Source organism: Apodemus sylvaticus, chromosome 11 (assembly GCF_947179515.1).
Source record: "Apodemus sylvaticus chromosome 11, mApoSyl1.1, whole genome shotgun sequence".
NCBI lineage: Eukaryota > Metazoa > Chordata > Mammalia > Rodentia > Muridae > Apodemus > Apodemus sylvaticus.
The window spans coordinates 65,308,790-65,323,536 of record NC_067482.1 but is presented as its reverse complement, the minus strand read 5'-3'; the positions used below and the strand labels follow the sequence as shown (position 1 = coordinate 65,323,536).

The following is a 14,747-nucleotide window of genomic DNA, read 5'->3' as shown; positions in this document are numbered from 1 at the left end:
AGCAGTAGCAGTAGTTCTCAGCTGGGGCAGTTTTGTTCCTAGGAGACATCTGGTGGTGTCTGGAGACATTTTGTTTAGGAGGGGGTACTACTCTTACTTGGTGAGTAGAACTAGAACCATCTTACAGAGCATAGTCCCTGGCCACATCAAAATATTTTCTACCACAAAAAGCCCAATTAGCGAAATAGAGGCATTTTGAACTGCAATGGCAGTACTAGCGTGCAGGTGCCTGACACTGTTAGATTCCTGTTCATCATCCTGGTTATATGCTGGTACTCATGTGTTTGCATTTTCTCTCAAAATTATAGCCTGCTACACTGTTTTCCTAAACTGTATTTGTGTTTAATCTTCAGATTATCTGCCTTATTTTAAATCTAATCTCATCAGTGAGGAACCCAGACAACTCTGATCTACTCTTCTGCAGCAATTACCCCAGAGGAACTGAGAAGTGCTAGAATATTTGGGCACAACTTTTCTTAGCAACTCTGGATAGAACCTATGAAAAGATCAGCTATGTGAGGTAATTTTTTTCTATTGAATGTTGGGTAATAGGCTAGTTGCTAAGGAACTATGGAAGAATAAGAACATCTCCAGGTTTCTCAGGCAGAGTGGATGAGGACAGCCCAAGGGCAGGGAGTGCCCACCCTGGGGAAGATGCAGTCTCCTGTTCTTCAGGCTTCTTTTCTAGCATGACATGAGAACAGAGGGGCTGCTGAAAGGCTCTCTGCCAGTCAAGTACCAGGGATAACAGACAATGTCCTGCTCACTTAAATGCCAAGAAAGTCAAGGCTCATCCCCCCCCCACCCCCCACAAAGTTTGAGGGTCCGTTATACACTAAGAACATGACAGGGTCAACTCCAGAGGTTGCTTCCTGGCTCTGCTGCCAGGGATATGGGAATCACTTAGCTACTCTCACCTCCATTTTACTCTTCTATAAAATGTATTAAGACTCTTCATAGTCAAAGATGGAAACACGGCTTTATAATGGACCAGTTCCAGTCCAAATGCTATCCAACCCCCACTAACTTGATTCTTTGCTTATGTTTTCCCTGGTAAATATATGTTTAACTAAGGCTCACTCTGTTACAGTAGCACTGGAGACCCATTAGGGGGAAAGCTGTTACTTACTTGCTAACAGAATGGAAGCTGTCTTAAAGGTAGATTAACTCCTTTAAGAATTAATCCAGTTGCGTAGGCCATTCACTCGGCCAAGAAGTCACTCTGCTGATCTAATATAGAGATTTATTTAGATAACTTAAGAAGAAAATGAGGAATGCTGTCCACAGGCTCATCTTTTTCTGGAACCAAGCTAGTTGCTAATTGGTAATGGCTTTTGCAGCATCCTGCTTAGAATGTGTCCAACTGACCCAGGGGAACTGAGTCCCAGATTAATGACCACATCCAGGAAGCAGTGTTTTATCACCTGGATTCTCTTGTCTTCTGTTTCAGGTTTTAAGGCTGGAGGAATTTATTCAACAACATAAGGCACCTCCACGGGGAATTGAGGCATGGCCCCAGAATAAAAAGTTCTGGGTATGGTAGAGAGCCAGATAACTTTTTATTTTGTGCATTAATTAGGGATATTTCTCTTTTCCTTCGTCTACATCCCCAGTGACATGTGCTGACGTTAGCAGTCTTTTTTATGTGCCCCCTCAGCAATGCCAAATGCTTAAGGAGAAGAAAATCAGCACAAAATCCATTTGCAAAAACCATGAAGGAAATGGAGTTCAGAGGAATTATCCTTGTCGCTTCAGAAAGAGAAAAAGCTTGTCAGATTAATCTCCTTCTGAGCAGTCTACTTAGCAGAGGGAGAAAGTGTGGGGGAGGAAGCCTTGAATCTGTCCAGCACCAACCATGACAATAACAGCCCCCAGTCCTCCCTGCACATCCCTGTTCCTATTTCCTGTCACAGCGGTCTTGCTAATGTCCCTTGCAGGTGCCCCTAAGGGTGGAGACTGGGTCCCTCCCATGTGCTGCATTTGCAGGGAGCTGCATTATTTGCCTAGGACTGCAATGATGAATTTCCACCGGTTCTTGGCTTAAACAATAGAAATGAATTCTCTTGTAGCTCTGAAGACCAGAAGGCAAAGTGCTGGCTAGATTGGTTCCCTTTTCAAGCTCCAAGGGCAAACCTGCCCAGCCTATCTGTCATCTAGGCTGCTGGCAAGCCTAGCTTTTCTTTGGTTTACCAGACACATTCTTCCAGCTGGCTTCCTTCCCTAAATATTTGTCTTCACATAGCCTTGTTGTAAGGCAGTGGCCCTCAACCTTCCTAATGCTGAGACCCATCATAAAGTTATTCCCATTGCTATTTTATAATTTCAAGGGTTCTGCTACTTTTATAAATCACAGTGTAAATATTTCTGGACATAGAGGTTTGCCAAAGAGGTCACAACCTCAGGTTGAGAACCATTGTTCTAAGGACAATAGTCATTGAACCTAGGACCCACTCTAATCCAATGGGACCTCAATGGATTGCTTCTACCCAGTCTATATTTCCAAAAAAGGCCACCTTCTTGGGGACTGGGATTTAATATTCCAACATTCTATTCCAAGACACAATGTTACCCACAGAACAGGCACAACGTGGCACTCTGTTAGCACCCACATGTAATTCGCAGGTAGAAATAAGTCACCAAGTTACACTTAATTGGCCAGTGATTGCTTCCACAATTAAAACTTTATAATTTGATAGTGCCTTCTGGACACTCTTCTCTCAGTTCATCTGTCATTTCTCCTATGCTGTCATTTTACCTGGTACATTTTTCTGAAAAGAAATGAGGGAACCTGATACTTATGTGCCTCAGGCCTGTGACAGCTTTTGTCTCTTCTCTTCATTAGCAAAGGACAATGAAATAAAGCAGTGGCTGTCCATGACTTTCCCTGGCACTTTGGGCTTTCCCTTGGAGTTGGTTCCTGACTAGAATAACTCTTGGTTCCAATTTTGGCAGCAGGAACCATAGAAAGCCACGCCTTTGGTGACACTTATTTAATTGCTGCTCAGGTTTTCAGCACACTTCAGACTCCAGATGGGAGAATACCATACCGCAGAGCTTGAGTCTTACCCACTGGCCTCCCCTTCACCCATTTCTGTGTACCTTGGTGTCCAGCACACTATCACCCACTCCTACAGGCACCAGTTCCTGTCCATTCTCAGGGGAGGCCTTGCTAAGATGGTGACTGGAAATTTTGGGGAGCCCTACCTAGGGTACCACATGTTAACTGGAAAATTGGAGGCCTTTCTAGGGATTTGTAAGTTCATTAATGAAAGAATTTAAGAACAGACAGAAGAAAGCTTGAGGACAATTTCATTAGAATTTAGAAGAAGAAATCCAGGGCAGGCAATCTAAATGTAAGCAGATCCCCATAGGCGGGAGGTGGAGAAAGGGAAGAACTAAAGCCATGCCATTCACCAGCAGACACATGGCAGGAGGAGGAAGCGATAACTTAGAAAAATAGTGAGAAAACCCCATGTGTCTGGGAACATCTTAGAAGGGCTGTTTCATTTCATTCTCTTTTTCTAATAAAGAAAGAAAAGAAGAGATAAAAGTTATCACACGCCTAAGGCACATAAGTATTAGATTCCTTAATTTCTTTTAAAAAAATAGTAGGTTAAAATAAGAGCATTGAAGAAGGGCATAGCTGTCTAGAAGGCGCAATTAAATTATAAAGCTTTAATTGTGGTGATAATCACCAGCCAACTAATTGTTACTTGTCAATTGAGCAGACTGTTTTTCTCTGCAGACTCTGAAAATGAGTCCAATAGCCATAAGGGGATCTCAGACACTGCTGGCAAACCTGAGTAGCTCACATATTTGTCATACACCGCCGTGGGCACAAGAAGGGAAGGAACAGAGTAAGGGACAGACTATATGATAATAAAAATGGCTGCTGTCTTTAAGCCTCTCATTTTGAGGGAGATACAGGTTTATAACCATAGTAACACTTGGTAGAGACATGTAAACAACGATACACTGCCATTAATAGTGTATTTATGCCAGTAAGGTATGAAAGTATTTATGGGTGGTTTAAAGGAGAATGGTCCCCATAGGTAAGTGTATTTGAACACTTGGTCCTAAGTTGGTGGAACTGTTTGGGAAGGATTAGGAGGTGGGGCCTTATTGGAGGAGATGTGACATGAGGTGGGTTTTGAGGTTTTATTTTTTGTTTTTTTTTTTAAGATTTATTTATTTATTTTATGTATATGAGTATATGCATATGTAACTGTCTTCAGACACACCAGAAGAGGGCATTGGAACCCATTACAGATGGTTGTTAGCCACCATGTGGTTGCTGGGAATTGAACTCAGGACCTCTGGAAGAACAGTCTCTCCAGCTCCAAGGGCTTTGAGATTTTAAAGGCCCTCACTTTTCCTAATTAGTTCTCTGTGTCTTGTGCTTACAGATAAACATGTAAGGTCTCCTGCCATGATCCCCAGCATGACCACCACTGGGGATCCTAACCCTCTGTCACTATAAGCCCTAGAGAATCACTTTCTTTTATTTATTTATTGGGGGGGCCTTCGAGACAGGGTTTCTCTGTGTAGCCCTGGCTGTCCTGGAACTCACTCTGTAGACCAGGATGGCCTCAAACTCAGAAATCTGCCTGCCTCTGCCTCTCAAGTGCTGGGATTAAAGGTGTGTGCCACCACCGCCTGGCTATCACTTTCTTTTATAAGCTGCATTGGTTGTGTTGTCTTATCACAGCAAGATAAAAGTAACAAAGACAGTATTCTTGTTATATTAAATCTTTCCCTCATGACACCCACAGTGATGTAGGTAGTACTTTATAAAACTTGAGGTGATAAATTCTGGTCTGGGGAGGTTGGCAGCTTTAAGGCTATGAAAGGTTGGGTAGGAGTCTGTCAGGAGCAAGGGTAGGAAAGAGAATTCTAAAAACAAGATTAGCAAACACAACAGGAGAAGGGTTGGTAGTGTTAGAGTATCAGTAAAAGTCTATTAAGGACTCTCTGGCCCAGGTGAAGGCCTAACATTCCAGTTGTGTTGGGTCAATTGCCTGGCCAAGGGGACCACCCCTAGGAAGGCAGACTTACATTAAGTCATACTAAAGAAATAAATAGAATATTTTTTCCTTTAATGAGATACTGTTCTTTTCTTTCCCAGAATTCCTGTTCAGCCTCTCCCATGGCCGTCTTCACAATAAGCCACAATCTTTGCCTAGGTCACTCCACCTGTCTGAGGCCTGAATCTGAACGGTGCAACTGTTTTTGTTTTCTGTCTTTCTTTCAGATGCAGGCCAGAATGGTAAGTGTGCTTGTTCTGATACTTTGAGCTTCTTTACTCTTTCTTTAAAGCACCAATCCCTGCTCTGTAGCTGCTTACCTACCACGTGCCCACCACGCGCCCACCAGCTTAACTGGCATGGTGGTTTTCCCTCTCTTCTGTCTTCCGTCTTCTCCTGGCAGGGTCTGAGGTTTGCAGCTTGCCTGTCCTGGGACTTTTCTCTTTTAAACTAAAGTCGTTCTTGAGCTTCCATATGAGTTTATTTTATTAAAATTTGTTTTATTAATGAGACTAAGAACCCAAATAGCAGACCCTAATCCTCCCTGTATAATTTGTCAACCATGAAGAAACACCAAATTTCCAGTGACAGAGGGCATGGATGTGAGACATAATGCTTCATCTGGTAGGCAGATACGTGACAGAACAGGAGTCAGGTTGGGAGAGTCTGGGGAGTAATGGCTGGGGGTGAGTTAGGTTGAGCCAAGACTGGAGAAAATTAGGGATTGCAGACTTTCAGGAAGGAGGAATGGGCCTTCTCACTGCAGAGACGCTTCACAGTGTATCTAAGTTTATGAAGTATAAAATAGCTCTTTATTGTTGTTGTTTTGTCTTGTCATGTTTTATTTTAAGAGTATGTTAACGATATTGCCCAGGTTGTTCTTAAACTCCAGGGCTTAAGCAATCACCACACCTTAGCCTCCAAGTAGCTGGCATCATGGGCATGGGCCATAATGCATGCATAGCCTGTAACTATTTATGTAACACCTCTAAGCAATCTACTGATGTGAACAGTTCTAAGAGTCTTGCCCAAGACATTGGGTAGAAAGCAGGGAGGAGACAGACATAGGACTCACGTGACTTGACATGAGTGTCTGTGAGGGTGGGGCTAGGAAGGGACTGTGGTTGAGAATGGGAGATCTGGGAGGTGTTAAACCGGCCCAAGATGGAGTCACCTAAGATACCAAGATGGACATCCTGTGTGGGAATGGGCCCCTTTGGGGGAATGGAAACTAAATGTTCTGCACTTCTCAGAAATCATATGACCCTTATCTCAGCAGAGCACCTTGATCACAACATCCTGATATCCTAATGACTAAAAGTTTCCTCAAAAGGATTTTGTTCACAATAGTAAAACAATAGTTTTATTATTATCATTATTATTATCAATATCATCATCATATTGCTTACAGTAGTTCCTTTTCCTTAATGCTCTCCCGCCACTCTCCCATCTAACTAAATCCACCTAATCAAATCCCAAACTCCCCTTTGGTGGAACTGCTCTCCCTTTTCTTGGAGATAGCTTGGGAGGTGGCATGTGTGTGAAATTTACCTGACAGAAGAACTGGGTGTTGCTGAAGAGTACTTAGTTAGGAGCACCATTAGTGTGGCAGAAAAAGCTGAAGCCACGCTAACAGAAATCAGCTCTGTCCACGGTCATGACTTAGGACTGGCAGTCATTCAGGTCCTCAAGGACCCTTAGTCATTAGGGGTGACACAAAACTGTAGCACCGAGACACAGATGAAGAGCAGAGAGCTACAGGGCCAGAGTGTGAATCTCATGTTTGCTACTTATTAATTATGCATTGTGGGGGAAGTAGATTTACCTTTTCTCTCCTATCTCTGTTTTCTCAATTTCAAATTAGAGATAATAATAGCACCTATAACATAAGGTGGTTGGGGATGGAAAGAGTTAATACTTGCAAAACCACTCACTCTCCTGGTTAAGGAAACAGTTCCATTAGGTAAGCCATATTTTATGGTGCCCTCTGGTGTCACACATATAAATAAAGTCCAGAGCACTAAGAAGATGGGAGACACTGAGGGAGGGAGAAACAGAAGGAACAGAGCAGAGAGAAGGGGGGAGAGAGAGGGACAGAGAGGTCTCACAATGCATCTCTGCAGAGATCCTTTCAAAGCCAACTCAAGATCCTGAAAATGGGGCTTAGGCAGGGAACACAGTCTAATAAGTACTTCAGGGTTATTAGGCGTGTAGCTCAGTAGTTTGGGGGTCCCTTGGCCCCCCTCCCGTCAACCCAAGCCATAGGTCTGCTCCATAGAGGCTGTGGTGCATGGGCAGGGCTGAGGAGCAGCTTCAGAGCTCCCTGAGGGCACAGCACAGGTCCCTTCAAGGTTTGATGGACAGCAAGGAAAAAGAGACCTCTTCATACCTTTTGGTCTAACCAGGTTGTGAAATGTCTCTTAAGTCCTCTTGCCAGCCTCTTCTACTAACTCTCAGTACCACTAAGAACCTGTGGTTTAATTTCATTTAAAATCAAAAGAAAAATCCTTAGCTTGGGTTACATTTATCTATCAATGTGGTCATACAATTTGAATATACTTGTTATAAGGGGCCTGGGAAGGCAAGGACTCCTCAGGCTCACAGAGGTGACAATACATCTTACAGGAGAAGGACAGGAAGAGTCACCAACCCTGCAGCAGCCACAGCTCCAGAGTCAGCAGCAGCCTCCTGCTTCCTGCCTTTATGCGAGGCCCTAAAGGCCTCTTTGTCTAAGACCCTATAAATCAGACTCTTTGTTGCTTGCAGCTAAATTTATGCACCACCCCCATCTCACCCCCAGACAGCCTTCCTGCCTGGCCAGACGCCCTTTATTTTGTTCAGAGGACACAGGGAGGCGGTGGACCTCCGGAGTCCACTTAGCCAGAAACTCCCAGAGGTCACAACCTCCATTCCCAAGCAGCGAGTTTTAAAGATTTACCTCAAGTAGGGAATTCTGAAGCTTCGCACTGAGGGCCGTGTTCTCCTCTTCCAGCTGCTTGATTTCCCTTTCTGATTTTGTTTTCACTTCTTCCAATTGAGCCTCGACTTCCTAAATGAGGATTAGAAGGATTAGCCATACAAGGTAGGAAAACAGGCCACCTATGCATTCACACCTTGCCTTATTCCTGAAGGGGATCTAAGAAACGAATGGAATAAAATACTGTAAGAACGCATGAATTCCAAGTACATAGCCAAGCAAGAGAAAACAAGTGTTAAATCCGCATTACATAGCCTGGAGCACGTACAGATGGGTAAGGACTGGCAGGTAGAGTCTTTACTCTTAACGTTTCCTAGTATCAGATAAGAAAGGCAATGTTCCAAGTGTCCCATAAATAAAAACCAAGACAAACAAAAGCCACCCAACTACATTTTCATGGCGTATCTGCCTGTCGATACAAGAGCCCTACTGTAGCCAGAATGATGTCTCCTTCCCCGTGCCCCCCACAGCATCAGTATGCAGCAGTTATAACACATCTGTGACGACCATGTGAGAAACAGGGCAGCATCTTAACTGTGTCCTATTGAGCACATTCCCTCCTGTGTGTGCTGTGTTACACACTTAGCACAGCAAAATAAGCGTGTGATCATTCCTAGGAATGCCTGGCTTGTCCAGCATGGCTTAGTTTACGGAGAAAGTTTCTAAGTACTAAGAGGAGAGGAGAAGGCAGTCTAAGCAGGCTCTTAGCTGGGCTTTAGATGGACGTCATTCATTGATCCAATGAATCTCTACTGAGCTGCATCGCATGCTGGGCACAATTCTCAGAGCTAGAATATAAAAAGAAAAAAATCCTTGCATGCTTAAACTTAAGTGGAAAAAAGCAAAGTTAATGAGTACAGGGTGATAAATACTTTGTGGGACAGAAATAATAAAGAAGAAAAGAGTCTGAGTGTGGTCAGAGCAAGGATGCAATGCTGGGTACTTTGGCCAAAGAAATGCTATAAGAGAAGGCTGCTTTGAGTGAGACTGGGAGGCAGGTGGGCCCATGGTGACAATGTGTGGGCTTGTTTAGAATGTAGGCTGATAAGGCTTATCGAAAGGAGATGGCTCAGTGGATAAGAACACTCGATGTTCTTGAAGAGGACCACAGTTCGAGTTCCAGCACCCACATGGTGGCTCACAACTGTCTGTAACCAGTCCCAGGGGATGTGACACCCTCTTCTGGCCTCCGCACTCACACACACATAGACCCATACTTAAAACTGAACAAAGTCAGAACAAGTCTAAGAGGGCCAACCAGAGCCCCAGGTCGCTCCAGCCTTTCCTGTAAACACGAGGCTGGAGTATCTGACAGGAATGTGGGGAGCAGAAATTCTATGCTAGTCATGGGCCTTTCTGGTTTAACAGAGCGTGGATGGCGTAATAAATGTGGTTGGTGTTTACCAAGTAATTAGCATTCGTGCCCACCCTTCCCAAATGAGTTCTTTAATTTTTGATTTTGTGGGTGTTGTTTTTAGTTTTTCGAGACAGGGTTTCTCTGTATAGTCCTGGCTGTCCTGGAACTTACTCTGTAGATCAGGTTGGCCTCGAACTCAGAAATCTGCCTGCCTCTGCCTCCCGAGTACTGGGATTAAAGGCGTGTACCATCACTACCCGGCCACCACTGCCCGACAAGTTCTTTACTTTTTATGAAAGTCTTCTGGGTTAGGTTCTACTGCTAAAGCATATTGAATAAAAAGAGGAAATAAGGTTTAGAAATGTGCAAAGCCTTGCATGAAGTCATTCCTGCAGTAAGTGGCCGTGACAAAGTTGGAACCAGGAAAACATGGATTGGTTGGTGCATCTCTGATGATGGAGAATATCGTTCTTAATTCAGATACCTGCTTATCTGGAGAGTTTCTCATTTCTGCTGCAGAGAGGCTGAGAGAATAGCCGGACCTCCCCAAAGCAGACTAGAGAAGCTACACCTACTAGAGCTGCCTTTTGACAGGGGAGACAAAGGACCCTAGAACCTGTAGACAGAGGTTTGTCCTGGGGCAACTCTGGGTGTCATGCAGAACACTGTCATTTATCCATTTACCCAAACAGAACAAGGGTAACTGAAAGCTACAATGTGCTAATCTTTAGGATGAGGAATTACAGACAGATACAGTCAGTGCATATTGGTAAATGTTTAACAATTGGCCTTTCAAATATATAAATTAACTGATGATAACACATTCATGATAGTATTTCTTGGTTTCCTTGGTATAAATACTTTTTGTTTGGTTTTTCAAGGCAGGATTTCTCTGTATAGCCTTGTCTATCCTGGAACTCAGTCTGTAGACCAAGGCTGGCCTTGAACTCAGAGATCCACCTGCCTCTGCCCCTCCAAGTGCTGGAACTAAAGGCGTGCGCTGCCACCACCCAGGACTATAATTGCTTTTACTGTGGCCAATGTCTAATTATTACAGTGATGTATGAACCTGGGAAGAGCCGTGACACCTGTCTCCTGAGCCAGTCTGAACTGGCTGCAACATAGCCAGGTATTAGAGAACCAGGCACAGTGTAGTGGGGGAATATCAGTTACAAGTGTTATCTCCTTGTAAACAGTAATATAGCAATAGGAGTGTGTGTGTGTGTGTGTGTGTGTGTGTGTGTGTGTGTCCCCAGCATCACAGGGCCAGGCAGGTAAGGCTACAAGGGAAGATAAACATTCAAGCCAGACGGCTAAGATCAGTAAGGACTAGAAGAGTAGATTCGAGAATAAGGAGGGGACTGTTCTCCATCAACGGAAATAGATGCGCAAAGAGAAGGAACACTGACTATGAGAGATAAAGAGCCGAGAGGGCAGAGTGGACAGAGGCAGGAGAAGCAAACAGAAGCCTCTGCAGGATTTGAAGAACTATGGGAGGTGTGATGGTTTGTATATAATTGGCCCAGGAAGTGACCCTATTAGGAGGTGTGGCCTTGTTAGAGTAGGTGTGTCACTGTGGGTGTGGGCTTAAGACCCTCACCCTAGTTGCCTGGAAGTCAGTCTTCAACTAGCTGCCTTCAGATGAAGATGTAGAACTCTCAGCTACTCCTGCATCATCTCTGCCTGGATGCTGCCATGTTTCTGCCTTGATGACAATGGACTGAACCTCTGAGCCTGTAAATCAGCCTCAATAAATGTTGTCTTTTATAAAACTTGCATTGGTCATGGCGTCTGTTCACAGCAGTGAAACCCTAACTATGACAGGAGGGAACTTGAAGCTCACGGCTGTAATGACTGGGAGCTGTAGATAACTGGCAGCCAAGGGTGAACAGGCACACGATCCTACTAGAATGGACTGGATGAGACAAGGTGAGGCCGGCAGAAGCAGACAGACGATGACATGGTCCGTCAAATCACAGAGGTTGGTTAGGACACAGAAGGATATGCAGGTATTCTGGGGTCATCAGAATAGAACAGAATTCACATGCTTGTATGCTGAGTATGAGGGGCAGAGAAGTCCCTTTTGATTCCCAGGTTTCTGATTTGAACGCCTAAAAGCATGTGCTACTGATCACCTGCATGTCATCTTTACATTCTCTGTAGGACCAAGCCTAGACTAGAGCAGCCAGTGGCCCTGGACCCTTAGCACTGTCCCTTGAGGGCCAATCATTTTTAAAAAGTCCAAAAGAACTTGTAACTAGATTATTAAGGCTGAATGGTATGGCAACTTGGCATATGGTCTCTCTTTAGTCAACCATGCTATCTTCTTCTTCAGGATTTCCTGTGTGGGAGTGTTTGCTTCTTAAAGACAATATAGAAATTATCCTTTGCTACTAAATATGTTGAAATAAACTAAGGTGCTATCTGAATCCCTTGGCAAAACATTCATTCTCATTCTCATTCTCTCTCTGTCTCTCTCCCCCTCTCTCTCTCCTCTCTCTCCCCCCCCCCTCTTTCCTAATAATTTTACTAATTAGCTTCTCATTCATAGAACTTTTATTGAACAAATTCTAGTTCATCATTCTCACTGATCTGGAAACTAAATCTGCCAAGACACCCCTCACTCTGTAACCCCAGTGAAAACACTCGGCTGTAATGACTTCTGGCATAAAGGAAAGGCACTTATTAATGTTATGCAGCAAACCTTTCTGGTGCACATAGTCAATCACAGTTTTGACTGGTACCTTGACAGATGGCCCCTGAGTGAAAACTAAAACCCCTACAGGTGAAGATGTCAACTGATGTCAGCAGTGGCTTTTAGCATTAATAAACGTCCTCATAGATTCAGGGTCATGTGGGGCTACTGTGAGAAAATGGCTGAGTCACCAGAGCGCAGAGGGCAGGAGGGCAGAAAGCAAGATGCTCAGTTCTGCTCAGCTCCAAGCGACCTTGGGGATTTCAGCAGCAGCAAGCATGTTCTCCCTCCTTAGCGAGAGGAGGAAAGCAATCACAAGGTCAAGAATACGCACGCACGCGCACACACACACACATGCACGCACGCATGCACACGCAAAGAGACCAATGCTTTCAGATACCTGGGTCAGTCCCCCCTGAGAAGGGGATTCACGCACTGGGGATTTGTCAGTTTCAAAGTGCTTTCCTGAATTCAACTTCCACAGAACTCTTCTATACCCAGCAGAAGGTTGTACAGGGAGCAAATCCCACAGCTAACAGGAGCTGGACACAGGCAAGACTGAGTCCTTTTTCCTGTGTTTTTGTCTTCAATGTCCACAGTTATTGGTAATTTAAGGAAAGAAACAGCTGGGAGTTATGGTGCAGGCCTGAAATCACAGGAGGCTAGGGCAGGAATTGGAGGGCATCCTGGGCTACACGGCCAAAGCTCCTCCACTTCAAATAAACAAAGGTGGGAAAGGCGGGCTTGTAGAAGGGGACGACAGATGAAGGAGCCACTCTGTCCTAAGTCTGTTTTCTGTTGTTAACAACACAATGCCATTGACTAAGTTATAAAGCAAAGAGGTTTATTTTGATCTAAAGTCAAGGGGCCAAATCTCCTGATCACAAATTCAAGGCCCTCCTTGGCTATAGAGTGAATTCAAAACCAGCCTGGCAACAAAATGAGATGCTATTTCTAAATACGAAGTAAAAATAAGACTAGGGATTCAACTCAGTGGTCGAATGAGCCTGTACGGGGATAACATGCAAGTGCACACAGGCAAACACTCACACTAAATGCCAAAAGCATATTTATAAGTGGGCTGGAGAGACAGCTCAGTGTTCAGAGCATGCGTTGCTCTTACTAATACCAGAATTCAGTTCCCAGAGCCCTCACTGAGAGCCCCAGGACTGCCTGTAACTCTAGTTCAGAGGAGTCTGACATCTTCTGTCCTCTAGGGGCTAGGCATGGCAGCACACACCTTTAATTCCAGCACTCGAGAGGCAGAGGAAGGCAGATCTCTGCTAGTTTAAGACTAGCCTGGTCTAGATCACAAATTCCACGGCAACCAAGATGACATAGTAAGACCCTGTCAAAAAAATTGTTTTAATACAAAAGTAATGTACCATAGGTTTTATAGTGTAAAGTAAAATGTACAAAAACAAATATCCAGAGGACCGGGAAGAAGAAATGGAAAATATTACTATAAGGTTTTCATATGTTAAGAAATTATTATCTGAAAAAGACTGTGATAAATTTAAAGATGCATATTATTTTAATTATTATTATTATTATTAGTAGTAGTAGTAGTGCAGACATGAGATCTCCACCAGCAAAAATGAGGTTTAAGAAGTCAAAAGTGGAGATAAAATAAAATACCAAAAACACTTAATGTGTCAAAAATAAACAGTAAAAGTGGGGACAGTCAACAAATAATAGGAAGGTAAAAATGTCAAGTTAGTAGGCTTAAGCATTAAATAAAATATAACTGCTGTACATTTATGCATTATATATATATATATATATATATATATATATATATATATAATGTCAAACTGAAAATACAAGTAGAACACAGCTATATCACTTACACTGCTCAGTCAATTTAGGACATTAACACTTGTTTGGTAGCTGCCGAGTACATTCCCTGGAACTTACAGAAAAGTACTTACTACCCTATATTAAATTCCTGCTAAACTGTCCAAAGGGTCTCTGAGCCTCAGGAGGAATCTTAACTAGCATAAATGAGATGGGAAATGCAGACATGTTAAACAGATCTTGGTAGAGCTCCGTAAATCTGTTTCCATTCCTTCCCAAACAACCACTGTGTGCAAATGTTAATTACAGGACATGCACTAAGCTCCATCTGCCAAGACAGCATGAGAATGCCCTCTAGTCTTGTGACCAGGAGTCTTCCAGGCCAGTCTGGCCCACATCTTGCCGTGTGCGCCTTTAGGTAAGGGTAGTATTTAGGATGTGCACTTTACCCAAGCCAAAGGCTCAAAGAAAGAAGGCAATTTTAATGCTACAGGGACAACTGCGTCTATTTTTAGCTCATAAACCCTAGCGGCTTCTTCACGGTTTTGCCTCATTTATAGTATCTATATTCCCCAATTCAAATATGAAAAAGAGTAAACAATGAAAAGGAGCTACACATGCTTTGTTTCTGTGGGACTTATTTCCCAGATGGACTTGTGACCTGATTAAAGTTGAAGCAGGACGTGCACACTGAGAGTCAGATTTTTCCTGTCAGGTTACCAGGGCAACCTGCAGCTTGAAAAAGTGATTGTGCCTCCTGATGCTGCGGGCCCAGGATGGAGTGCTAGTCTGTTTGTCTGAAGATTGGATATGTACAGCTCACAGAAGCTCAGATGAAAAATGCTCTCAAAATGACTGTCTTCTCTTTGGGACGGTGGGCAGCCACGGGCTTTGGTG

The 14,747-nt window shown here is 43.8% G+C and overlaps 1 protein-coding gene across 1 annotated transcript in view; it reads right to left on the bottom strand.

Annotated features, from left to right (window-relative positions):
* Fam184b (family with sequence similarity 184 member B) overlaps positions 1-14,747 on the bottom strand; it is a 103,141-nt gene that overhangs the window by 30,760 nt on the left and 57,634 nt on the right. Inside the window, exon 6 of the mRNA XM_052198844.1 lies at positions 7,963-8,073. Coding sequence (XP_052054804.1) covers positions 7,963-8,073 — 111 coding nt within the window. The remainder of the gene's footprint in view (positions 1-7,962; positions 8,074-14,747) is intronic.